The sequence below is a fragment of the Hemibagrus wyckioides genome, linkage group LG02, assembly GCF_019097595.1.
Source record: "Hemibagrus wyckioides isolate EC202008001 linkage group LG02, SWU_Hwy_1.0, whole genome shotgun sequence".
Taxonomy (NCBI): domain Eukaryota; kingdom Metazoa; phylum Chordata; class Actinopteri; order Siluriformes; family Bagridae; genus Hemibagrus; species Hemibagrus wyckioides.
This window is the reverse complement of record NC_080711.1, coordinates 4,872,614-4,900,271: the sequence shown is the minus strand read 5'-3', so window position 1 is coordinate 4,900,271 and position 27,658 is coordinate 4,872,614. Positions and strand designations below refer to the sequence as shown.

Genomic DNA, 27,658 nt, shown 5'->3' with positions numbered 1-27,658 from the left:
CTGAGCTCATATTAATTTGTCTTGTAAGGACCGACTTGAACAAGATAACACAAAAATGAAGAAGATACGTGTACAGTTTTGTTTTTTTTCTGACAAGATTTTAACCTTGCTAGCTAGCTAAAGGCAGCAAATGAAGTTAGTTCTAGCCGGCAAACTTCCTGACAGAATTTGAACTGAACTTTCCATATACAGTTTTTGTAACAAACATATAAAGAATGTTCACGACTTTTTGCTAGTTTATCAGCTTACATGATGACTGATCTTAAACTAGCCATGGCTAACACAGCTATAACTAGCCCAGCGCTCTCTGTGTAATATGGCTAGCTAGCTAACAAACTAACAGAGCGACAGTTTGGTCCATGGCGTTTGCCAAAACTTTCATGTTTGTTTTGGCTGGATAATATTAGCAAATCTCAGCTATGTGCTGTGCTAGGCTTACAGTAATGGGTTAAACTTGTGTGTAGGATATCGGCGCAGTTCATTCACACACATAGCCACACAATCACGGTGTGTGTAGAGCCATGGTAATGGAATATTCATGAAATATTCAGTGGTGTGAATGGTAATAAGATGGATCAGATGAGACTTCTGGAAATCTGCTATATTTTCAGTATGAAAATAAATGTGTTGGGGGAGTTGTGTATTTTTATGTTGGTGTCTTTTATGGTAAGAAAACCCATGGCACTCGCCTCATTCTGTATCAGTTGTGTGTGTGTGTGTGTGTGTTTGAGAGAGAGAGAGAGAAAGACAGAGCTACTGATTAAAAAAAAGAGTGGAGGAGCTCAGAGAATGTGAGATGAGAAATGTGAATTAAAATTCATGGCTTCACTCTGAATGTCTAATTTCACTGGGACTAAAAGGTCTTCCCTGACCATGAGGTCTCTCTCTCTCTCTCTCTCTCTCTCTCAGAATGCACACAGTGTGATTATATTCCATTCCACATCTAATTTTGTACCTCAGAGAGAGAAATTAAAATGTTCATTTACTCAATGAACGCTTCTGAGTGATCTCAATAGTAGGGTAGGGGAAAGAGGGTTTTGTAATAAGTCCCAGTGAAGGAGGCGTGGCCTCTGTATCTGTTAGTTTCAATGAATGTGGTGTGCCTGTCAGTTCTATTGGAGTGGGCGTGGCTTATATACCTATCAGTCTCAGTGAAGGAGGTGTGTCCTCTATATCTGTCAGTTTCAGTGAAGAAGGTGTGGCCTCTTTAATTATAGTTCCATTGAAATGGGCATGGCTTCTGTACCTATCAGTTTCAGCGAAGGATACGTGGTCTCTATATCCGTCGGTTTTAGTAAAGGAGGTGTGGCCTCTGTATCTGTTAGTCTCAGTGAATGTGGTGTGCCTGTTAGTTCCATTAAAGTGGGTGTGGCTTCTCTACCTGTCAGCCACAGTGAAGGAGGCGTGGCCTTTATATCTGTCACTTTCATTGAAGGAGGTATGGCCTCATTAATTATCAGTTCCATTAAAGTAGGCCTATCAGTCTCAGTGAAGGAGGTGTAGCCTCTTCATCTGTTAGTCTTAGTGAACGTGATGTGCTTATCAGTTGCACTGAAGTGGGCATGGCTTATGCACCAAAAGTCTCAGTGAAGGAGACGTGGCCTCAGTATCTGTCAGTTTGAGTGAATGTGGTGTGCCTGTCAGCTCCATTAAAGTAGGCGTGGCCTCTGTACCTAAAGTCTCAGTTAGGGAGGCTTGGCCACTGTATCTGTCAGTTTCAGTAAAGGAGGTGTGGCTTCTTTAATTGTAATTTACATTAAAGTGGGTGTGGCTTATGAACCTAAAGTCTCAGTTAAGGAGGCATGGCCTCTGTATCTGTTAGTTTTAGTGAAGGAGGTGTGGCCTCTGTGGCTTCTGCAGTGTGTACATCCCAACAGAATGCAGACCAAAAACCTTTTATTTACTTATTTATTTATTTTATAATCTTTCATACATTTTCATTATAATCCTGACATCAGGGTGAACCAACAGGCCCGAGTGCCAAGCTTCCAATAAATTCTTTATTAGGCTGAAATGGGTATTATATATATATATATATATATATATATATATATATATATATATATATATATATATATATATATATATATATATATATATATATATATATATAAAATATAATATAAAACATTCTGTTTAAGCAAAAATTGAGAGAGTGTAAAATGTGCAAAAAAAAAGAGCAATTCATTTATTCAGTGACGTCCTTCTGGTTTTCTTTGATATTCCCTCTCAGCAGGCTGACTGTCGGAGGCAGGAACATGCTGAGAGGCTTTTTGTTGCTGCAGGAAATGTGTGAAATGACTAACTCCTTTTCTTCTTCTCTCTCTCTTTTTACAGCAACAGCCAAACTATTGGAGTTTTAAGGTCAGTACTCAAAGTCAGTCGATATATTAGCTTTGGCTTGAGCATTAGCTTCTACATATGCATGTATGATAATAATTTGTAATAACCATGTGTTTCTCTTGATCTGTATATTACCTCTGATCTGTGGAATGGCTCCTATGTATGTAAATGTACTTTAATGTATGTATCACTTACAGTATTGGGCGATTATGCGTGTATATGTGGGTGGGAGAAGGTTTACAAAGAGATGTGTGTGTGTGTTAAACTTGAAGACTGTGTGCTAATATTTTCAGTGGATAATCTTACCTGGATATTGTAAATATGTACCTGAGAGCTGCTTAAGTATCCGTCACATATACATTACTGCACAGTAATATTCTTTATTTACATTTCCCATGCTTGGAGGGTTGGGGGTCAGAATGCAGTGTCAGCCATGATGCAGTGCCCCTGGAACCGGGGAGGGGGGGTTTGGTGGTCTTACTCAAGGGCCCAATGGTGGTAGCTTGGCAATGCTGGGGCTTGAACCCTGATCAAAAACCCAGAGTTTTAACCACTTGAGTTACCAGCTGCTGCTATAATCACAAAGACTCAGTGCTCATTGTTAACAATCTTGAACATTCTAAGTAATGTTTGCCAGTATGGGACGGGTTTGAGACTGGTTTCTCTCATTGGAGATTTTCTATAGCGTATTCACCTCCAGCTTTTGTTCATTAGAGATCTAAACCTACACCTGTATCTCCGGGATGCTGCTTTATGGCGATGTGTATTGTGAAACTTGTTCTACAAATAAAACTCGCACATCAGCGGCGTAATTAAAATTCGAATCTAGTCACTCTTGTGTACAAGATGCTTCCTGTGTCATTGTGTGTGACACGACTGTGAAAGAGGTGATGTATTTTGAGAAAGTCAGTGGTGTACAATACAGTGGAACCTCGGCATACCGATTTAATTTGTTCTGGAGGCGAGTTCTTAAGGTGAAAATTTGTACTGCAAAACAGATTTTCGCATTAAAAATTATGTAAATACAGATACTCTGTTCCAGCCATGCAAAAATACGACCAATGTTACCAATACGAAGCGTATGTAAACTGTATACAAAGAACTGACCCAAGCCAAGCATTCCATGTCAAGGCTCCTCACTGGAAGTCACCAAGCTTGGGCTAAAAATAGAACAGACCACCCACGCCTCCAATCTGTCAACAAAAAATAAAACACCGGAAAAATCACCTAGCTTTTAAACACATGCCAAAGTCAACACTGGTATCATGGGTTGACTCTTTAAAACAGCTTTCGATGCAAATTTCTTGCAAAATTTCAATTCTTAATGTGGACTTGTAAGGGAGGGCATTCGTATGCAGAGGTTCCACTTTACTTAAAATATGGTTTATCTTTGCACTTCTATCTGCATCTGTATTTGGATTACAATGAAGAAATGTCAGCATGGTGTGTGAATTCTGGCTCTAACAGTTCCTCAACCTCAGCTACATCACTCCAGTTCATTTTGGCTTCAAGCAGAGATTAATTGTTCAAATCCTGGTCACACAGATATTATTTTGGTATGTACATTCATAGAATGTTTGTACATGGTCTCATCGATATGCAAAATATAACCTAGTTGTCTAGCATAATGTACCACAACCCTGACCAAGCAGTTACTTAGGATCCCAGGATTTATTGCACAGCTCTACACATTCATGTTAATGAGCATAGTCTTTGTTTGTGCCACAAGCATCATGCCTGACCACTTGTTCGGAAAAATATTCACACTCTAGACAAACATTACAGCATTTGGCAGACACCTTTATCCAAAGTGATTTATCTCATTTATACAACCGAGCAGTTGAGGGTTAAAGGCCATGATCAAGTGGCAGCTTGGTGGTCGAGGGATTTGACCTCACAGCCATCCAATCAGTAGTCCAACATCTTATCCACTGAGCTAACGCTTCTCGAAAGGCAGGGGTCTACTTTTACATTTAAAGAATTTTGGCTGATGCTCTGCCCAAAGCTTCCTAACAAGCTATGTGAAGAATAGAGATTAACTGTATCGTACTTGTATATGTAACAACAACAGCATCTCAGCTTAGTCGATATTCTTGCCAATTTAGTCATCTCCACCCCTTAGCAGGGTCACTGTCAGGTTTCAATCTTGCAGTTCCTTAGTGAATGATACCACTTATCCTACACAAGGTTGCAGGGAATCTGGGGTCTATCCTAGTGGACTCAGGGCACAAGGTGGGGGTGGGGTTCCCACACATCACAGGGCACAATCGCACACATACACACACTATGGACAATTTTAAGATGCTAGACAGCCTACAGTGCATGTCTGGAGTATCTGGAATTGAAGTATCTGAAGGAACCACCCAGGGCAAACACCCTAGAAGCCCTCACCAATAGCAAAAAAACACAGCTAGTGTATTGCTAAAGGAAGCATTGTGTGAAGGTACAGTTGTACCACTTTAAACCTGGAGTCGTGTTGTTGATGCTGTAGTTGTTAATGATTTATATTTAACTTGGCATCCTGGTGTGATGGGAGTGGGGCCATTACTTGATCGTGTCCTCCATTTCCCCCTTCACTGGTTTAATAAGACGGTAATCTGACTCCTAGTGGCTCTGATTGTTCATACTCTCCTGCACAGCCTGGGCCTTGTTAACAGATCTCATCCACACACACACACACACACACACATCCACACACCATATCTGTTTATGAGCAGTAGCTCAGTGATTATAGACTACCAGAGAGCCACTAATAGAAGATCCTGCTGTGCGCTTGGGGTGCATTCTGCCTCGCTTGGAAGTCCCATCAGAGGTTCCCGAGAGGGAAAGCCTGTCTAAGCTTTCACCCTATTGTCGGAAGATTAGGAGTCAAGAGACCAAGACGGCGTAATTGCTCCTGCTCTCTTGGTGGAAAGGATAGTCTTGTCTTCTGCTCCATCTGTCGATTAATGCGTTGCTAACTAATCTCTAGCGTCTGTTCGAGTCTTCTATACAGAGCAGGGCAGATATTTAGATTGCACATTGGTGGGAGATGCGTTATATGTTTCGGAGGACAAGGGCAAGACCCAGAAGAAGATACTAAGGACCTGATTGTTATGCAATGGGACCAAAGAGTTGGCAGTTGGATAAAAGCTAATTTAAAACATGACATGTTATAGGAAAATCTTTAGCCTAATGCAAAGGAGTGCTACTGTTACCACTTGTTACGTTGACTATTTTCCAACAACAGCCCATCCAACCTCCTTATATCACAGCATTTTGCCAGTGCTAGCTTTTTTAATCCTGAAAAAATGGACACTACAAACCTGAAGACTTTCACATAGTGGAAAACCTAAAGCATTACATCTGACTAGTATGAAGCAAACTTTTAAAGAAAATTATCAACAACTTTACAACCAATCAAACTGGTGTATGTTAGATTGTTGTGTTATGAATTAAATTATTTATTTCACAGCAAGAAGGTCCTGGGTTCGAATCCCAGGTTCGAACAGGCAGGGGCCTTTCTGTGTGGAGTTTGCATGTTCTCCCTGTGCCTGAGTTGGTTTACTCTGGGTACTCCGGTTTCCTCCCACAGACCAAAAACATGTATATTAGGTTGATTGGTAATTATAAATTGCCCATAGGAATGTGATGGACTGGGGATCTGTCCAGGGTGTACCCCTGTCTTTCGCCCAATGTGTGCTGGGAAAGGCTCCAGCAGATCCCCGTGACCCTAATTAGGAATAAAGCGGGTACATAAGATGGATGGATGGATGGATGGATGGATTTGAAGCCAAAGAGGAGGGAATACATATTAGCTGAGTGTAAGAAGTCAAAAATGACCCAGTTGCTCCCATCATATGTAATGAGTTTGGCCTAGAAGTGACCCATCTGTAAGTTCTCACCCATGAGATACTAATCGTTAATCGCTAATCGTGTGTCCAGAATTCAGTCCAGAGTTTCATATGCATCACACCACAGTAGTTCAGACGGAACTAGTAGTGGTCAAGTCCTGGCCATTACTCATTTTTTTATTACCCCTTGTTTTTAATGCCATATACCTGCTTTGAAGGTCAAGTTGCTGCATCACATTAAAAGCAGGCTGATTTGTAGACCAGATTTTTTTTTACGATCTTTTTTTAAATAATTCTTCATGAACCTTAAAGGGAAAAGGTCATAACCTGAGACTCAGGAACAGTATTCGGAATTTACCTCCTGAAGTGTGTGTGTATGTGTTTTACTGTAAGAACATTAATCATTTCAATATAAGGACATCTCTCAAGGGTTCGTGTTCCGTCAGACTTAAAGCAGTCCATTCTCCTAAAACACTGCACTGGATGGAATTAGGCTCTTATCCAGTTATTGTCCAAATCATGGCATTTCCCCCTGAGAAAGAGGCTCATATTTTAAAGCCTTGTGATCTCCTGTAGTAAATATTTGTTTGGCTCTTCAGCCATAATCTCATAGGGATGGGATGAGTCAAGCCACTCCTGTTGACTCTTTTCATTAGAGCTGAGTGAGTTTTTCTGAGTGAGTAGACTCCACCATAAGGAGTGCTTACATTGATGCCCTGTTTAACACACACACACACACACTCACACACAATGGTGATCCGAGATTAGATGTTTTGGAGACAATGGTGATCAGGGATTGGATGTTTTGGAGACAATGTTGATCAGTGATTGAATGTTGGAATAAAATGGTGATCAGTGATTGGTTGTTGGGAACAATGATGATCAAGGTTTGGTTGTTGGGATAAAATGGTGATCAGTGATTTGTTGTTGGGATAAAATGGTGATCAGTGATTGGTTGTTTTGGAGACAATGGTGATCAGTGATTTGTTGTTGGGATAAAATGGTGATCAGTGATTGGTTGTTTTGAAGACAATGGTGATCAGTGATTAGTTGTTGGGAGACTATGGTTATCAGTGATTGGTTGTTGGGATAAAATAGTGATCAGTGATTGGTTGTTGGGAGACAATGGTGATCAGAGATTGGATGTTTTGGAGACAATATTGATCAGAGATTGGTTGTTGGGATAAAATGGTGATCAGCGATTGATTGTTGCGATAAAATGGTGATCTCTTATTGGTCATTGGATACAACAGATTGACTTGATTGGCTAAAAGATTGGCTTAGAGCTGGATAAACTTATCAAGGGCAGAACAGTCACTAAAAAACTGCTGACAAAGTTACAAAATTTGTTGCTAGTCTGTTTTTTTTTTAAATAAAGTTAACAAATCTACAAAAAATGACTCAATTTTGGCAATTCTGACCATGGTACATGACCCGTATGCACACCTACTATATTCCCACGCACTAATCCCTTTAAATAACTCAGACATTAATACCTCCTGTTCAGTGTGAAGTCTCACACCTGCATCCTGCCAGTGAAGATTACGAACTTTTTTCTCATTGACAGTCTGGTTTTGATTTAGTTTTTTTTTTTTTTTTTTTTTGGATTTCCCCCTTGATTAGTGCATTCTGTTTGCCGTTCATCTGACCCTGCCTTCTTTCCATTCTGGCTTTGCTTCACTCTCTGGATTGTCTTGATCTTTTAATAATCCTGCATTTGCATTCAAATTCTGTGCACCCCTAGAAACCATAACCAACGAGCTACCGCTGCTCTTTCTCCTGCTCACCAAAGCAGGTTGTAAAATCAGCAGGTGAGAAGTTTCTTTTCATCTCACCGTGCTTCATCCATCATTTTTCTCCTCCATTTGTTATTGGAGAGGCAGCCTGCCATTTCCTGACCGTCTACCTGGAGAGCAGCGTGACACGATCCCTCTGTTTCTCAGTCTCTCAGCAAAAGACTGAATCAGCCATCAATCTGCAGCTATTTGGCAAGGCAATTTCAGTGGTGCTGAGCAATTTCAGCCCTGAATACTTCATTGAACAAAAGCAAGAAGAAAGAGGAGTGAAAAAAGAGAACGTATTCACAGTTCAGTACAGGGTTGACAGTCATAGTTTAAAATACTCTCATGTCCAATATACTGTATACAAGTGGACAGCTATAACAATCCCATTGACTGATGTATTTTGATATAGAATTGCAGAGCTCCTAATGTGTGTTCGCTCCATTTCAACATCTTCGAGTGCAAAAAGAACCTCTAGAAATCAACAGGTGACATCATGAGCTTATTAGCATGTTCATGGAGTCAGATTAGACACTCTGAATAGATCAGAGATTGGTTGTTGGGAACATTGGTGGCCATTGATTGACCATTGGGCAAAATGGTAACCCTTGATCGGTTGTTGGCATGAATGGTGTGATCAGTGATCGGTCATTTTGCAAAATGGTAATTAGTGATTGGTTGTTGGGTGCTTACTGATTAGGCATTGGGATAAATGGTGGCCCATGATTGGTTATTGGGAACAATGGTGTTCAGTGATTGGTCATTGGGATCTGTGGTGATCAGTGATTGGTAGTTGGGAAGAATGGTCATAAGTGATTGGTCATTTGGGAAAATGTTGTGATAATTGGGCAATTTGCAAAATGATGATCAGTGATTAATCATGGGGACAGATACTGTTCAGTGATTGGTTGTTGGGAACAATGGTGAATAGTGATTAGTCATACGGACAGATACTGATCAGTGATTGGTTGTTGGGAACAATGGGGATCAGTGATTAGTCTTTGGGCAAAATACTGATCAGTGATTGGTTGTTGGGAACAATGTTGAACAGTGATTGGTTGTTGGGAACAATGGTGATCAGTGATTAGTCTTTGGGCAAAATACTGATCAGTGATTGGTTGTTGGGAACAATGTTGAACAGTGATTGGTTGTTGGGAACAATGGTGATCAGTGATTGGTCTTTGAGCAAAATATTGATCAGTGATTGTTTTTTAGGATCGATGGTGATCAGTTATTAGTCAAGGGGACAAATACTGATCAGTGATTAGACTTTGGGCAAAATACTGATTAGTGATTGGTTGTTGGGAACAATGGTGATCAGTGATTGGTCTTTGAACAAAAGGTCCAGGCATCTCCATGAAGTTAAAATTATTTAGACCTACAAAAAATGTAGATTGTAAATAAAATGCTAAAAAAGGACAACGATGTTATGCTGCATTCATACTAGCAAGGGACAAATCTCTACTTCTACTTCTCTAGTCACTAGTGGGCGTGGCCTGTCAATCTGTTTTAAATAGCAATAAGATGTATCACAAAATATCCAGATTACTGCATAGTTTCCCCCATGAGGTCCACAAACCTCCAAATGAGATACTGTTACCAGTGCAAAGCTAATTAATATCTGATAACAAACACATCATGCAGTGTTTTATTCCTATTATATAGGCTATTTCCATTTACTTAATGAGAATAAATACAAAAACAGCTTGTAATGTTCCTAAGAAACTGGAATGTGTACAAAGTTGGAAGATTTTTAATTACAGCTTGATTAATTATTGACAAAGTGCTGATACTGGAGACTCCTTCCCAAAGTGATGAATAAATGTCTAATGACAGGAAAATTCACCACATCAACAATTGTCTAGAGCACTCCGTATACAAGTTCTGTGATGTATTCGTACACATTATTGTGTATTCAGATTCCTGTTTATTATTTACACAGTTGAATTATGTATGAACACTTCCTAGGCTTTGGTGGCCATGCCCCCCTAAATGTCAGCAAAAATAAAGACTGCTTTATTTCCCCTTTAAATCCCTTAAATTAAAAATCTCCTTGTCACAGGATTTATTGTTTCATGTCATGAGTTTTGTTGCTGTTTTGTTGCTTGCTAGTGGGAATGCAGGAACAGGTTTTGCTGTAGGCATGGCATCTCACATCACATAGGTAGTTAAAGCAGAATGTGTCTGATCTTACAGGTGTAACTCCATCAAAGTCCTTTTCTCTCATATAGATAATGATTTATTATTATGTTATTATATTTGTCATTCAGCTAAAGAGCTAAGATCGCTCTTTGGAAAAATCAGCAGGTTGTGGATTAACCACGGAGCAGATGAAAGGAAAAAAATCGTCTTGATGAATCCCAATCCAGCCTCTGCATGGTGCATCCTGGGAGCTCGTTACCGAAGAGTGCAGTGCTGTGGAGCGGTGATGGAGATGTGGAAGTCTCATCATTAAACACCGTTCAGCCTCCACGGAGAGACACGACTATAAACCACACAATAGCGCACATCTCTCGCTCGTTAGGAGAAGCGTCTGTTTAAATCAGTCTGCCTGCGAGAGATAGAAAGATGCTGATTGAAACGGAGACAGGGACTTATTATCAATCAGCGGTTTTCTATAGTTGTTATAGAGAAGGTGCCAATAATTCTCTGCTGCTGTTTCCTTTAATGTATAATTGGTCTATTAGGAGTATTAAACAGCTTCAAGGATGAACTTGTCGGTTTCAGTGAAGGAGGTGTGGCCTCTGTGCCTTAGTCTCAGTGAAAGAGGTGTGGCCTCTGTGCCTTTCTGTTCTAGTAACGGAGGTGTGGCTGCTTTGCTTATGAGTCTTAGTGAAAGAGGTGTGGCCTCTGAGCCTGTAATATAATTGAAGGAGGTGTGGCCTCTTTGCTTATCAGTCTCAGTGAAGGAGGTGTGGCCTCTGTGCCTTTCTGTTCTAGTAACGGAGGTGTGGCCTCCGTCAAGGTGTGGCCTCTTTGCCTGTCAATATCACTGAAGGAGGTGAATCTGTGACTTAGTGAAGGAGGCGTCTTTAGTGTTGTATTGAAATACTGTCGGCTTTCACACTTTGGTTTGTTCATCCATGTATGTTGTATTTTGTGTGCACTTTTATGTGCTGTACTCTTCATATGTACTACAGCTGTGATGAGAAGCTACTTTTTCTCTAACTCTCTGTTTCTCTCTTTCTCACGTACAGAGCCGTAGTCCACGCCATTCCCAGTCCACTCAATCTGGTTTGGCCGACCAGGCGTCCAAGCTGTCCTACGCCTCAGCTGAGTCTCTAGAGACCATGTCTGAGGCCGACATGCCGCTTGGCTTTAATCGCATGAACCGCTTTCGCCAGAGCCTTCCTCTGTCCCGATCTGCCAGCCAGAACAAACTGCGCTCTCCAGGTAACACACACACACACACATACACCATATATACACCCTGGCAACTTATATGCTCATTGATTTTTACTCACTTTGACCAGTCTGAGTTTAAAATGCAGCTCCTGTATGCTCACACACACACACATGTTCACAACATGAACACACACTTATTGACCAGCTCCTGGGCTCCACATAGTGTTCCACAGCCTCCAGGATACAGGAACTGAACATATTTGCTCCAAACCATGATGCAAAACACAGAGATGTTGAAATCTAATCCACAAGGGGAAAAGTGTGAAAGAAAGTCGTTCACAGCAGGGTTGAAAAGTGTAAGGAGATTATAAATACACTTTCTTTTATTTCTGCCATCAGGAGAAACTACATTTCACAAGTATGTCTCAAAAAACACCTTCACGTTTGACACCTTTTTATTTACTGAAAGCGGGAACTGAAATTCATTAACACTATGTGCTTACCACATGTGCTCTATGTTTTGATTAAAACAATACTACTATATTCTTTACATATAGATAATGGGCTTTAAACTTCACGATCATAATACAATCAGTGTTAAAAAGTAAGCACAAGGACATTGGCGCAGAGAGAGGCAGACGTATATTTGAGAATTCGAGGAAATTATCTTCAATTGTGGCTTGGGGCATTGGGGTTAGAATGAATGAATGAGTCTCATTGTCTATCAGAAAAGGTTTCAGTGTAGAACTTCAGGAAGCTAAGTACCCTTAATAACCATCCAAAGTACCCAGAGAAGGAAGGTTCTGTGTCGAAATCAGAGGATATTCCAAATAGAACTACTTGAGGAATCTACAAACATTCAAAGAACACTTAGGAATTCCATGTAGAACTTCTTAAGGAAGAACGCTTAACTATTCCAAGCACAGTTTCTCTATGGAAGGTTCTTAGTGGGAATCTTATACTGCGTTAGAAATTATTCCTAGTACAACCTCTTTGGGATCCTGAAGACCATCCCAAGAACATTGTGTTGTACTCTTGTTGTCTATCAGATAATGTTGACAAGTAGAACCCCATCTGCAAGTAAAAAGGTTGTATGTAGCACTCTTCCTCTCTATCAGAGAAAGTTCTATCCCATTCCTGTCATTTATGTCCCTTTTCCACAAGACAGGGTTAGAAGGATCAGAGTCAATGAGGTGACATGGTGGTTATTTATTAATGACCTGTTGCAACAAATGAATATTTCATGGCCCACTAAGTATCTTGAATTATAATGTTGTAGGCCTGAGATAGTAAAGGTATAGTCACTTCTTGTGGAATTTGAACCCAGGTCTTAACATGTGACCCTTTGTTAATAATTTGGCAAGAACAAACAAATTGTTCATGTTAAAACATCCAGTGAGTTCAGTTTTTGTCTTTATGCATCATTAAAACCCTGCTCCTGGTTACACCACTGCACTTGCCTATATAGTTTACAGTTATAGAAAGAGAATTATTTATAATGTCTTCCAGATGAGGATGGGTTCCCTTTGAAGTCTCAAGGTTTCTTACTCATATTGTATCAGGGAGCTTGCACTAATAGAGTGGTACTTGCTAATGTTCAACCAAGTTAGTAACACACCAGATTAGCAAGCAGATAAAATCAGTTGCGTAGCATTATATTGCCTCACTATCATCCTTGGCAGTTGTTCTTTCGGCTGTTCCCTGTTTTGGGGCCATTTGGTCCGCACATTTGGATTCGGTATGAGTTTTACATCAGATGCCCTTCCTGACTCAACCCTCCCATTTAATCCAGGCCTGGGACCCGGCAATAAGTGTTAACTTTTGGGTGGCTGGGTTAGCGCCCTGCCTGGGAATCGAACCAGGGCCAATGAGAGCACGGGATCCTGCTGCTGGACCACCAGAAGGCACTGACGTTCTTGGCAGTAACTCACATAAACTTCAAACTATCTGTGGTCATGTTCTACACTTCCACTTAACCAATCTGTGGCCACAACTTAAGATTCCATGATGGCTCAATTGGACCATGTCCGAGAGTCTCTTAGTGTATATATGCACATGCTCCCTGTGGAAGAAGTTGCCCTGATCGCCTATTAACCGGAGATAAGCCTGCTGTGTGGTGTTAGCCGCTAACTGCTTTCCGCTTAGTTAATGAGAAATGGCAGGCTGGCAGGTCTAATTACAGGTATGCATTACATCCATGTTACAGGACGATATAAGTCGTGTGCTGTTATTGCACCGTCTACTCGGATGTCTTACTACACGAATCCTGCTTGTGCTGTCGGTTTATTGTGTCTGATTAGTAGCTGTGGATAATATGGAGGGCTTCAGCTGTCACTGTACTGTCCGCAACATTAATTTTGCTTATTTGTGACTTGCATGGGATGTAATTAACACCCTATATTCCCAGGGTCCTAGATTCTCTTGTAGACCCGATGTCCTCTCCCACTAGAGGACAATTCAGTATTCCCAGAGCCTCATCTAATATTCTCATAAATCTCATGCCCACTATTTGAAATTCTTTAGCACAAAATGACTCATCAGTACTATATGTTCCCTCTTTGCTCTATTTTCAGGGCATTATGTTCTTTTATTTAAACTTCTCTGAGATACAACCCGTTATTTCCAGGGCACAATTTTACCAGAGCAGCAGATCCTAGTACCTGATTCCTTTCACATCTTCCCACAAAACATACCTATATTGAAATTTGATTTTATCTAAGCAATTTTCTGGCTCCTTTGTCCACACTGCTCTTTGTGCCCTTATTTAAACTTTCTACAAACTAGCTTTCATATACTTTCAGAGCCTTGAGTTGTTTTATTTGACTTCCTAGGATCATATACACTATATTGCCAAACGTTTTTGGACGTCCGCCTTTACATCCACATGAATGCAATATGGAGTTGTCCCGCCCTTTGCAGCTATACCAGCTTCAACTCTTCTGGGAAGGTTTTCCACAAGGTTTAGGAGTGTGTTTATGGGAATTTTTAACCATTCCTCTAGAAGGGCATTTGTGAGGTCAGGCGCTGATGTTGGACGAGAAGGCCTGGTTCGTCATCTCTGCCCTAATTCATCCCGAAGGTATTCTATGGGGTTGAGGTCAAGTTCCTCCACACCAAACTCTCTCATCCATGTCTTTATGGACCTTGCTTTGTGCACTGGTGTGCAGTCATTTTGGAATAGGATGGGGCCATTCCTAAACTGTTCTCACAAAGTTGGGAGCATGAAATTGTCCAAAATGTCTTGGTATGCTGAAGCATTAAGAGTTAATTTCACTGGAACTAAGGGGCCGAGCCCAACCCCTGAAAAACAACAACTGAATTCTGGTTTGTTGAAAACAATATTTACAGCCATAGATTTCCAATTTTTTTATTTTAAAAATGAACTCTATGAACACAGGACCCTGCACTTCCTTAGGTTCCTTAATAATAAACAACTCTAGATTTTCTGGGATGGAAAGGACACAACAACCCAATAATTCAAGGCCATATATTCTCTCATTTGAATGTTTTAAATTTATATTAGGGCCCTTTGTTACCTTATTAAAATTTCTATATTAAAATAACTCTGGGCTTCATGTTCTCATTTGTCTATGTCACTTCAATTAAACTGTCTATGAAATATCCCTATATTATAAAGGCCTAGTTTTCCCATTGGGAATTTCTCTAAGACAGAGAAAAGATCTTTATTTTCAGATTATGAGACTCTGCATGTCCTGTGCTATCTAAGTTCATTTATTAAAATTTTCTTGTGAACAACTCTATAGGTTTTTGTTTCCATTTGTTTCTGGAGGCCCTCTGTTTGAGGTCCAAAACATTTTGTTGGGCATTTCAAGGTTTGACCTTTGGTGACCCCTTTACCCCAACCATGAATTCAAATTCAATTTGTCAAGTAGACAATTTACAAAGTTTTAAAGTATTGTAGCCCCTTTAATGCAATACACTGAGGGAATGATGTGAGGGAACGTAGGACCCTGGGGATGTAAGGCCATATAAATGCAGGGCATCTGTATGCACCAATTATGTAGCTATTAGTTACTTCCTGTCAGAGTGCTGTCCTGTGACAGCTGATGTATAGTTCAGCTATTCTAACACACATACACTCACACACACTTAGTGAAAAACGACTCAGACTGATGGGAAGCATCAGGAAGCAGCTAAACACAACGACTTTGATTAACACCTCTCTGTCTCTCATGCTACACTTATCAGTCCATCATTCTCTCTCGGCTCTGTGAACTGCTTTAACTAATTCCTTACAAAAGTGGCCCTTAACTCTCCAAAGTACACAAGGAAGGTTCTGTGTCTTTCTTAAAAAGTTCCAAATAGGAACCTTAGAGCGCTTAACTATTTAGGAAAACTTAATAAAGTTTCTACGTAGAAGTTTCATTCTCTATTAGAGAAGGTTTCCAATAAGAAGCACTTCAGGAAGCTAGCTATCCTGAAGCATTTAAAGAAAACAAAGAAGGAAGATTCTTACCCATCATTCTTCACTTTCTGTCTTTTTTCCTTTTCCACAGGTGTTCTGTTCCTCCAGTTTGGCGATGAGACGAGGCGTGTCCACATCACCCATGAGTTGAGCAGTATGGAGACTCTACACGCACTCATTGTGCACATGTTCCCCCAGAAGCTAACAGCTAGCATGCTCAAGTCCCCCAACACGGCCATCCTGATCAAGGACGAGGCTCGCAACGTGTTCTATGAGCTGGAGGATGTCCGGGATATTCAGGACCGCAGCATCATTAAGATCTACCGTAAGGAGCCAGTCTACGGTTCCTATCCAGCGGCTGCACACCTGGCCAATGGAGACCTGAGGGTGAGTGTGGGAGTGTGATTGTGTGTGTGTGTGTAGCTGGAGGTCAGTAATGCTAGCTAAGCACATACTCAAGGTCTGTCACTTAGAGCTGAATCAAATTCGAAAGAAAAACCCAGGCCTTGCAATAGATGCTTACCGTGTGTCTGAAATGGTGCTAAATCATTTTGCCATACATCACGGGAAAGATTTTAAATAGCAGCTAAGATCCCTTAACTATCAAAAAGCACTCTTGAGAAAGGTTTTATGAAAAATGCTTTGTTTCTCTGTCAGGGCTGGTTCCAAGTAGAGCTCCATGACATAGTTAAGAACCCATGAAGAACCCTTTAAGCTAAGAGTCTATATAATTGGTATTCTGTACTCCGTGTTCAGTTGTGTGGATGCTAAATAGATACACTAATAGAAGGTCGTGTTGAACCCTTAAATGTTCTCCATGTTCTAAAGATGTCTGAATTGTGATGCATTGTATCAGACTGGAAATATTTCTACAGTTTGGACCTTGTGTAAAGTGATGCATTGATCTCTCAACAGCGTGAAATGTTTTTGACTATGCAAAACAGCTAATTCCCAAAATAATGCCCTAGTGCCAAGGCTTTTTTCTCTTCACATAGCACCAAGCTGCATGGGATACAACATCAACCAATGGGTTCTGTTAGAGCTCAGGAGAATATAAGAGAGGAAAAAATTCAATTCACACCGTAGTTTCAGTTTGCTAATGGGCGTGTGAGAAACCCCGCTTTGCATCACAGCATGGGGCCACACCTCAAGCTAATCCATTATGGTGACGCTAACACAAGATTAGTGCAAATCACATTTGTGCAGTAATCCTAATGTCTGAACTTTCTATAATAACAACCTGCACAGAAATATCTATTGCAGATACGCATAAAGAGATTTTAGTTGAAAAGGCTGTGGAAGAGTCTTTGGAAGAGACTGAGGCTGTCAGTGGATGATTTTGTGGAGGAATCTGTGGAAGAGACTGCCGCTGAATCTGTGGAAAGGTCTAGAGTAGTGTCAGTGGAGGAGTCATGGGTGAGTCTGTGGAATAATCTGTTGAAGAGTCTGTGAAAGAGTCTGCAGAAGTATCTCTGGAAGAGTTGGTGAAGGAATCTGTAGTAAAGTTGGTGGAAGAATCTGTGGACCAGTCAGTGAAAGATTCAGTGTAAGAATGTGTGTAAGAATCTGTGAAAGAGTCTTGGTGGAGGAATCTGTGGAAGAGACTCAGGCTGAATCTGTGGAAAAGTCAGTGGAAGAACCTTTGGAAGAGGAATCTGTGGAAGAGTTAGAGGAATCTGTGAAAGAGACTGAAGCTGAATCTTTGAAAGAGTCAGTAGAATAACCTTTGGAAGAGTTGGTGGAAACGTTGGAGGAAGAGTTGGTGGAGAAATCTGTGGAAAAGTCTGCAGAAGAATCTGTAAAAGAGTCGGTGGAAGAACCTGTGGACCAATCTGTGGAAGAATCTGTGAAAGGGCTGGAAGAAGAATTGGTGGAGAAATCTGTGGAAGAGTTTGTGGAAAAGTTTGAGGACGAGTCGGTGGAGGAATCTGTGGATGAGACTGAGGCTGTATCTGTGGAAGAGTCTGTGGAAGAACCTTTGGAAGAGTTGGTGTAAATGTTGGAGGAAGAGTCTGTGAAAGAGCTGGAGGAAGATTCGGTGGAGGAATTTGTGGAAGTGACTGAGGCTGAATTTGTGGAAGAGTCGGTGGAAGAACCTTTGGAAGAGACAGTGGAAGAACCTGTGGAAAAATGTGAGGTCAAATCTGTGAAAGGGTCAGTAGAAGAGCCTGAGGAAGTGTCTAAAGAAACATCTATGGAAGCGTTTGTGAAGGATTCTGTAGAAGACTCTGTGGAAGAAACAGAGAAGACTGGAGTCTTTGTAAAACATTAAAGTCTATGGTCCTTTGTTTCCTGACAGCGAATCCCTTTTCTGTCATTTAGACGGCTCCCTCGATGCAACACTCTCTGTAGTGCATGTCAACCACTGTGTGTGTGTGTCTGTGTGGGTGTATATATGTATGTGTGTGTGTATATATATATATATATATATATATATATATATATATGTGTGTGTGTGTGTGTGTGTGTGTGGAAGAAGACTTTGCAGAAATCCCTCAGAAATTCAGACGACTGACAGGGTTATGATAGTAAAAGAGCATTAAAGGAGAGAAAATTTGACATATATCACATATTGTGTGTAATAACGTTAAATGAGTTCCTCCAGGATTTCTCTAGAGTTTTTTGTGATTTAGCAGCTTTTTAAAAAACATATCAAGCAACCTATAAAGTTTTGTGCTTTTTTAAGGAAAACTACTTAAATTGGTGATATTTCAAGCATGTAATATGATGTGTGTGCATATCTATATGTATGTGTGTGTGTGTGTGTGTGTGTGTGTGTAGCTGGACAGCAGACTCTTGATCCTAGTGCCAGGTTTGTCTAATATTATTCCCGTAACTCTAGATGAGTGGAGTAAAAGCTCTGAATAGGGTGAAAGGAGTTTTCCAGAGTCAGATTACCTCCTGATGAAAAGAACCAGGCAGCGTGAGGGGGCAGAAAGTCTGGAGCTCCGTTCTCATCCGTTCTCAACCTGCAGCCTTCCTTTCTCTATTCCGTCACCCTCGGGCTAAATTAACATCTGAAGTCAAAGTGACCCATGGAACAAGAACATGACACTGTTGTTGGTGTTAATATCTGCGACAGCACTGTAGCCTGCGTGTCCCGAAGGAGGGAAATGAAATCCCTGCTGGAGTTAATCAGTTTATTAATGCTACTCTACTGCTTCAACTATGGTGGAGAAGGCAGGGGTGTGAGACTTATTATTTAGGTGTGTGGACATAGCTCTTGGTGTCTGTTTGAGGTTTTTACTTTCATCTACATAAAATATCCTGGCTCTTTTTACTTCTAATTTTTAGTTAGTAAACATGTACAAATTTGTAGCATCAATGTAAATGATCAATCCCTCGCCATCTTTCTTTATTTTTGCAGAGGGAGATGGTGTATGCGTCACGTGAGTCATCACCCACTCGTCGCCTGAATACCCTGCCTTCCTCTGGCTCCTCACCTTCCTCCGCCTCTCCCGCCCGTTCCCGTCTTTCCTACAGTGGCGGTCGTCCTCCTTCGTTCTCCGGCTCCCAGCACGGCCACCACGGGCACCACGGATCTCCGGCTCATGGGCCAGCAGGGGGCATGACCGCGTCACCGTCAGCCATCCTCGAGCGGCGAGACGTCAAACCTGATGAGGAAGTTGCCACCAAGAATGCTCTCCTAAAGAACGAGAGCCTCTATGCAGATCCGTACAGCCTGGTGCCTGATGGACATCGTCTAAGTATCGCATCAATGGGCGAGCCGCTGGGCATGCCGGGGCCGGGTGGGCTGTACCGGCGTGGCTCTGTGCGCTCTCTGAGCACTTATTCAGCCGTGGCGCTGCAGGGAGACCTGGACGACCCGCTCTATAAGCCAGGCGCACCGCTCTATCCAGACACCTACTCTTTGGGCACAGGCTTCAGGCTGTCATCTTCGTCCTCTCCTCAGAAGATGTCCGATTCCTACTCGGGGACGCTTAGCCGCGGTTCGCCCGTCAGGCAGAGCTTCAGGAAGGACTCGTCCTCGTCTGTGTTTGTGGACAGCCCCAAATCAAGGCCCAGTTCCAGTTCAGAGCCACTGGGCGTCGAGTCCGGGAGGGGGATTTCAGGCTTTGGGAACGAAACTGACACACGGTAAAGAGCGCCAAAAGCTAACTGTGTTATTTCAGGGGGTTTGGGTTTGGGGACCAGATGTCCTTTCAAGGATAGGAATATCTGACAGTTCTGAATTTAGGCAGAAATTTATATTATATTTAGATAAAAGAACCGAAAGTTTTGTTAAGACTGGGACAGATGAAGGTGTAGCTTAGCGTAAATTAATTAACTGCATTAATAATTATGTGTGTCTAAGTGTGTGGTTGCTAATTGTTGGTCCTTTTTAGCAGGGATCGTATGGAAGCAATGGAGAAACAGATCGCGAGTCTCACAGGCTTGGTGCAGAGCGTCCTCACCAGAGCACCAGACAGCGACAGCACGTAAGACACACACACACACACACACACACACACGTACACAATGTAAACTATCTACACCAGTCACATGCATTCAAACCCCTCATATTGAATGTCCTCATTTGCTGCAGCTCATCTACCAAAACAAAATTCAGCCATTTGACACAAAACATCACATGCCTTCACATCATGCGTCTTACATGTGACATGAAGCAGCGTGCACGTGTCTTAAGTGTATCATGAAGCTTGTTTTGTTTCTCTAAAAGCCACCGGCTGCTGCCGCTCGCTGCTTCTCATCTGCTTGTGTTGTGTAACGCTCAGACGCAGCGTGGACTGTCGCGTGACGTGTTTCGCATTTGCCGCCTGTAGTCTGTGGAGTGTGTTTCCCTGCATCGTCGATGCTGCCTCGTCCTCCACTTTCACCCTGGTATACTCGCTTCGATGGACAGTCATGAACATAAACGTACATCTGGAGCTCATCTGCATCAGCATAAAATCAGCACAGAGACCAGAAACACTGACACACACACACACACACAAAGAGTCAGGTCCAAAAGTCTGTGTCCACTATCAACAGTTTCTATCGCTGTCTTTATATTGCCTAATATCCGAAACTATTACAATATAATATTCAAATATTAAAGAAGAATTTAACAGAACGCAGAAAAATGCAGCTTGTTATATCACATGGAAACCCACGCTAACACTGGAGACTCCTTCTAAATTCAGAACATCAACAAGCGTCTTTGTTAACCCTTTATAACGAGACGTTACTATAGAAACTATAAACATTAGAGCACGTGCATTAATATAAACCCATAATGTTAATGGAAAATGAATCAAAACTTTCTGACCAATCAGAATCGAGAATGCAACAGCACTGTGATGTCACAATTTTTTTCTCTTTAACATGTCTTAGAATCAGCTGTGTGCTCTGGTTTAAAAAAAAAAAAAAGAGCAATAAATAAATAAATAAAAGCAATAAATAAAAATAATACATTATAGCAATAAATAAACTAATAATAAATGAATAAATAAATTAATGAATTAATAATAGCATTAAAAAATGAATAATAAATAAATAAAAGCAATAAATAAAAATAATACATTATAGCTATAAATAAACTAATAATTAATGAATTAATGAAATAATAGTAGCAATAAATGAATGAATAATGAAGAAATAAAAGCAATAAATAAAAATAATAAATAATAGCAATAAATAAACTAATAATAAATGAATAAATTAATTAATTATTAATAGCAATAAATAAATAAATATGGTATATGAAAAAGATATTCAGATATATCTTAAATTTTACATTGAATAAAAAATGTAAATTTTTTTCATGACATTGCATCGTTCTTAAATCAAAGCATTTAATATTTAATTTCATTTTTATTTCATTTTCGATAGATTGAAAAGGTAGTGAACTCAGACTTTGGGAGCCCATTGTAGATTATTCTGTAAGAGGTATGAGATTATTATTAGTCTAGGCTCTAGGGTGTGTAGTATAGAGTTTACTGTGAGCGTTGTGTTAGATTAGGAGAGTGTTAGCGTGTATGAACAGGGTTAAGGGACTTCCACTCTCACCATAGACGCATCAGCAAACCTGAAAACAAACAGAAATTATATAATGAATGTGCGTCACATGGCCATGAAGAAACTGCAGTGTTCTTGCAGTGAGTTTGCTGGTGTTAGCCGGTGGGTGTGGACGCTGAGGTAGAGGCGTAACAGAGCGTTAGCTGCTCACGTGACGTGACGTGCTTGTGCGTTTTGCCGTCCCGTGTCGGGCTGTGGCAGTATCACGCCTGTGTGATCCTCAGATGCGGCCTGCTGCGGCTCTGCATGATGGCGGGCTGCCCTCGGGACCCAGGGACCGACTTCTCACGGCCCTTCCCTTTCTCTTCCAGCGAGAAGACGGAGTCCACCAGCGACGGCTCGGCCACAGGAAGTGAGTAAATCCTGTTTCCTGTACTCTAGCGGTGTGGCGATTACATGGCACGGTCAGAACTGATTTATACAGCAGTAATGTCATTCTCAGCTACTGAGGATGATCTTATACAATCAGTTTCTCTGCAAATCTCTCTCTCTACCTTCCTCTCTCTCTCTCTCTCTCTCTCTCTTTTCTTTCTCTTTGTGCTCTCTCTCTCTTTTCTCTCTCTTTTGTGCTCTCTATGTCATTCTTTCTCTCTCTCTCTCTCTCTCTCTCTCTCTCTCTTCTCTTTCCCTCCCTTTTCTCTTTCTCCCTTCTTCTCTCTCTCTATTCCTCCCACTTTCTCTCTTCCTCTGTCTTCTCTTTCTTTCTTCATGTCTTTCTCTCTTTTGTGGTCTCTGTCTCTCTCTCTCTCTCTCTCTCTCTCTCTCCCTCTCTTTTCTTTTTCTTTCTTCATGTCTTTCTCTCTTTTGGGCTCGCTCTCTCTCTCTCTCTCTCTCTCCCTCTCCCTCTCTCTCTCTCTCTCTCCCTCTCTCTCTCTCTCTCTCTCTCTCGCTGCCTCCACTCTCTTTCTTGATTATTTCAGAGAGGGCATTTGGACACACACACACACACACACTCTCTTCCCCTTAACACTACATCACAGTTTTACCACAGCACCATTCAAATCTCAATCCTGATTGGCGTGTTACATAGTCAGGCCTGTGTCACATAGTCACCTGTCATCTAATTCTACATGAAAAACGTGATATTTACACGTGTGATAAATACGTGGGGAAGGAGATGTTTATTTTACAGTTATAGGAGGAGTCTCTAGTGTCAGAGCTTTATTGCTTTTACAGATAAATTTTACAGACTTGTTGTTCCTTGCAGTTTCTCTGAATATTTTGGTTTTATTCGTTTTCTGAAAGAATTAAAAGGCTGCTTAGAGTTTATAGTATTATATTGTTATTTTATTATGTAATAACAGGAAGTGACCTATGGCACAGCATTACTATAAATGCAACTATAAATAGATAAAAAAAATAATTCATTAATAATTAACCATGATGTTATGAAGGAACCTTGTTCCATGCAGTAACATCCTACTGTAGATTTATTTACCTATATAACTCACCCCAAAGTATTTTATTCCTTACTTCCTGTGCTGTATTTCCCAGCCCCCTTTTATCTAGTCCAAGGTGGAAAATCCCTCCTTAATGCATCTCTCTAGTTTATGGGATTCCTCTAGAAACCTCTAGAACAGCCCCTTAAATGCTTACATGCTTCCTGTTTTCTCTTTTTTTTCCTGCTGTATTCATTTGCTTGCTATGGTTACGTGCCCCCCCCCCCTCCTCCCGACTCGGATGCTCTGACCGCCTGTACTGTACTGTATGTTTCAGCTGGCCGGCTGAAGAGGAAAGGTAGCGCCGTCTCTGCTCTACCCTGTCAGTTTCAACCGTGTGTGTGTTCCCAAACGCACACTCACAAGCTTTCTTATTGATGTGTGTGTGTGTGTGTGTGTGTTTGTGTACAGCTCCTTCTCTCTCCTCCACAGTCTGACACCCTCCTTACACAATGTATGTGTTCACTGAATTGCCCCTTTATTATGTTCACCTGCCATGTAGATGTACAAGTACTGACTGTTGCTATAATTTCCATCATTCACTACACACTACCCGGCTGAATCGTCCCATATTTGTAAAGTCATACGCCGATTTATTTATTTATTTATTTTTCTTCGTACAGAGAGATAAAACTACTCGAATTGATAGAGAACAGGATCCTTCTCTTAATCTCCTAGCAGGGAAGACACGTACAGTACTGTATCACATAATGACTGTCTATAAGAGCTGTACTCACGTTCGTACTGGATTTTGCGTTCGTTTTCCCTGATCACGGAATCCTGGATGAGTATTGGTAAATATTTTGTACTGCATTTTGTATTTTAAATCCATGTATCAGAAATATTTCCTGTCCCCAACCTAAACAATCTGATAGTCCATTGATGAACAAGGTATTAGGAGGGGGTGCCAATAGTTTTGCACAGCGAAAGATGTAACAGTTATTAGTAATTGTACGCACGCAATGTGACCTACATGGAAAGTGGATGTAATAAATTGTTATTTCAGTGTATGTGTGTAGAAGATTTTTTTTTTTTTTTTTTTTGGACCTGTCTGAGCGTCCCAGTGTGTAGAATGCTGGTTCTCCTAAATTAAATCCACACTAACGGCATGCTCACTTTAAATGAATGGACTCTGGAGGAGACGGTGCACCATGCTCACCGTGTGTGTGTGTGTGTGTGTCTGTGACAAAGGGATTACATGGTGGTGGCCAAGACCAAAGTGGCATGTCTGTGTGCCTCAGTTATAGTTAGGTGTGTAGGCTTTTGGTGCTTATGTAAGTAATACATGACCTCTGACTGCATGACCCTTGTTCCTTAGCTCTGACCCCATCTGCCCCGCTGGCCCTGATGCCTCCTCCAGCTATGAGCCCCCACACCTCCACTGTGTCCAAACTCCAGATGCAGCTCCACCTACACGAGCTCAAGCAGAACGCCACCGACCTGCGGAAACAGCTCGCCCAGCTCCGCAAGATGCAGGTAACACACACACACACACGTCTGCCTTTTAACTACACAAGTTTCACTCGATAAGCAAGTTAGTCATTTTCAATTAGTAACTAAGGAGACAAACCTATTCCATTGTGGTGAAACGAAACAGTATTTAAGTCATTAAGGTGAATGAATCAGTATCTGAATCATTAAGGTGAATGAATCAGTATCTGAATCATTACAGTGAATGAATCAGTATCTGAATCATTAAGGTGAATGAATCAGTATCTGAATCATTAAGGTGAATGAATCAGTATCTGAATCATTAAGGTGAATGAATCAGTATCTGAATCATTAAGGTGAATGAATCAGTATCTGAATCATTAAGGTGAATGAATCAGTATCTGAATCATTACAATGAATGAATCAGTATCTGAATCATTACAATGAATGAATCAGTATCTGAATCATTAAGGTGAATGAATCAGTATCTAAATAATTAAGGTGAATGAATCAGTATCTGAATCATTAAGGTGAATGAATCAGTATCTGAATCATTAAGGTGAATGAATCAGTATCTGAATCATTAAGGTGAATGAATCAGTATCTGAATCATTACAATGAATGAATCAGTATCTGAATCATTAAGGTGAATGAATCAGTATCTAAATAATTAAGGTGAATGAATCAGTATCTGAATCATTAAGGTGAATGAATCAGTATATGAATCATTAAGGTGAACAAATCAGTATCTGGAACGTTCATATTGTTGTTTTTCTGAACCTGAGAGTCTTTGCGAGCTTTAGAAGAAATCAGTGCTCAGTGATTGAGTTTCTCCAGACGCAGAGCCATTGTCCCAAAACTACAGGCATCTCTGTCAAGCCTCGTCAAATCGCATCAAACACACAGACAGGACGCATGTTCAGCCCCACGCTGAGAGTTTACTGAGAGTTTACAAAGCTGGAGGATTTCAGCAGTAACTTAAACAATAAAGATTTTTTTAAGGAAGTGTGGGTGGAAGATGGGTGGGGTTTCGTTTTTGTATTGTTTTGCTGTCTCTTTGGGGACCTGATGGCCTCATGACACTGTGGAGGAGTAGAGATTTGAAAGTTTTGAAAAGTAAGCATCTTAGTGTGAAAGACAGATTTTGCTGTGTGTATGTGTGTGTGTGTGTGTGTGTGTTTGTGTGTGTTTGTGTGTGTGTGTGTAGAGATGTAATGCAATGCCACTACCTGTGTTAATTTATCTGGAAGTGGGTGTGGCCTAATCCCAGAAACCGCTTTCTTATTTATGATTTTCAAAAATCCTAATAAGGAATAATAAAGACAATCTAAACAAATCTAAAACACACACACGCACGTACACACACATACACACACACGCACGCACGTACACACACAGTGGTATCTACATGGATATGGGGCATGGCATCTATACCTGTCAGTCTCACTGAAGGAGGCGTGGTTTCTTCAGTACCAGTGAAGGAGGTGTGGCCTCTGTACCTGTAAGTAAGACTGAAGGAGGTGTGGTCTCTGTACCTGTAAGTAAGACTGAAGGAGGTGTGGTCTCTGTAGCTGTAAGTTTGACTGAAGGAGGTGTGGCCTCTGTACCTGTAAGTATGACTGAAGGAGGTGTGGTCTCTGTAGCTGTAAGTATGACTGAAGGAGGTGTGGTCTCTGTAGCTGTAAATATGACTGAAGGAGGTGTGGCCTCTGTACCTGTAAGTAAGACTGAAGGAGGTGTGGCCTCTGTACCTGTAAGTATGACTGAAGGAGGTGTGGTCTCTGTAGCTGTAAGTATGACTGAAGGAGGTGTGGACTCTGTACCTGTAAATATGACTGAAGGAGGTGTGGTCTCTGTAGCTGTAAATATGACTGAAGGAGGTGTGGTCTCTGTAGCTGTAAGTATGACTGAAGGAGGTGTGGTCTCTGTACCTGTAAGTATGACTGAAGGAGGTGTGGTCTCTGTACCTGTAAGTAAGACTGAAGGAGGTGTGGTCTCTGTACCTGTAAGTATGACTGAAGGAGGTGTGGTCTCTGTAGCTGTAAATATGACTGAAGGAGGTGTGGACTCTGTACCTGTAAGTAAGACTGAAGGAGGTGTGGTCTCTGTACCTGTAAGTAAGACTGAAGGAGGTGTGGTCTCTGTACCTGTAAGTATGACTGAAGGAGGTGTGGTCTCTGTAGCTGTAAGTATGACTGAAGGAGGTGTGGTCTCTGTAGCTGTAAATATGACTGAAGGAGGTGTGGCCTCTGTACCTGTAAGTAAGACTGAAGGAGGTGTGGCCTCTGTACATGTAAGTATGACTGAAGGAGGTGTGGTCTCTGTAGCTGTAAGTATGACTGAAGGAGGTGTGGTCTCTGTAGCTGTAAGTATGACTGAAGGAGGTGTGGTCTCTGTACCTGTAAGTAAGACTGAAGGAGGTGTGGTCTCTGTACCTGTAAGTAAGACTGAAGGAGGTGTGGTCTCTGTAGCTGTAAGTATGACTGAAGGAGGTGTGGTCTCTGTACCTGTAAGTAAGACTGAAGGAGGTGTGGTCTCTGTACCTGTAAGTATGACTGAAGGAGGTGTGGTCTCTGTACCTGTAAGTATGACTGAAGGAGGTGTGGTCTCTGTACCTGTAAGTATGACTGAAGGAGGTGTGGTCTCTGTAGCTGTAAGTATGACTGAAGGAGGTGTGGTCTCTGTACCTGTAAGTAAGACTGAAGGAGGTGTGGTCTCTGTACCTGTAAGTAAGACTGAAGGAGGTGTGGTCTCTGTACCTGTAAGTAAGACTGAAGGAGGTGTGGTCTCTGTACCTGTAAGTATGACTGAAGGAGGTGTGGTCTCTGTACCTGTAAGTAAGACTGAAGGAGGTGTGGTCTCTGTACCTGTAAGTAAGACTGAAGGAGGTGTGGTCTCTGTACCTAAACGTATCACTGAAGAAGGAGTGGCCTTTGTACCTGTAAGTCCCACTGAAGGAGGTGTGGCCTCTCTACCTGTCAGTCCGGCTGAAAGAGGCGTGGCCTCTCGGTCTCTCAGATAGAGAAGCAGCAGGAGTAAGTG

General features: G+C 41.4%; 1 protein-coding gene across 14 annotated transcripts in view; it reads left to right on the top strand.

Annotated features, from left to right (window-relative positions):
• Nucleotides 1–27,658, top strand: part of srcin1a (SRC kinase signaling inhibitor 1a) — a 170,437-nt gene that overhangs the window by 102,111 nt on the left and 40,668 nt on the right. For 6 of the 14 annotated variants that reach the window (XM_058412847.1, XM_058412822.1, XM_058412923.1 and 3 more), the window contains 8 exons: nt 2,338–2,364; nt 11,155–11,350; nt 15,820–16,115; nt 19,096–19,826; nt 20,075–20,167; nt 21,971–22,098; nt 23,463–23,507; nt 24,504–24,661. In XM_058412847.1, the coding sequence (XP_058268830.1) occupies nt 2,338–2,364; nt 11,155–11,350; nt 15,820–16,115; nt 19,096–19,826; nt 20,075–20,167; nt 21,971–22,098; nt 23,463–23,507; nt 24,504–24,661 (1,674 nt within the window). The remainder of the gene's footprint in view (nt 1–2,337; nt 2,365–11,154; nt 11,351–15,819; nt 16,116–19,095; nt 19,827–20,074; nt 20,168–21,970; nt 22,099–23,462; nt 23,508–24,503; nt 24,662–27,658) is intronic. The other 8 variants (XM_058412839.1, XM_058412930.1, XM_058412830.1 and 5 more) reach the window with 7 other exon arrangements.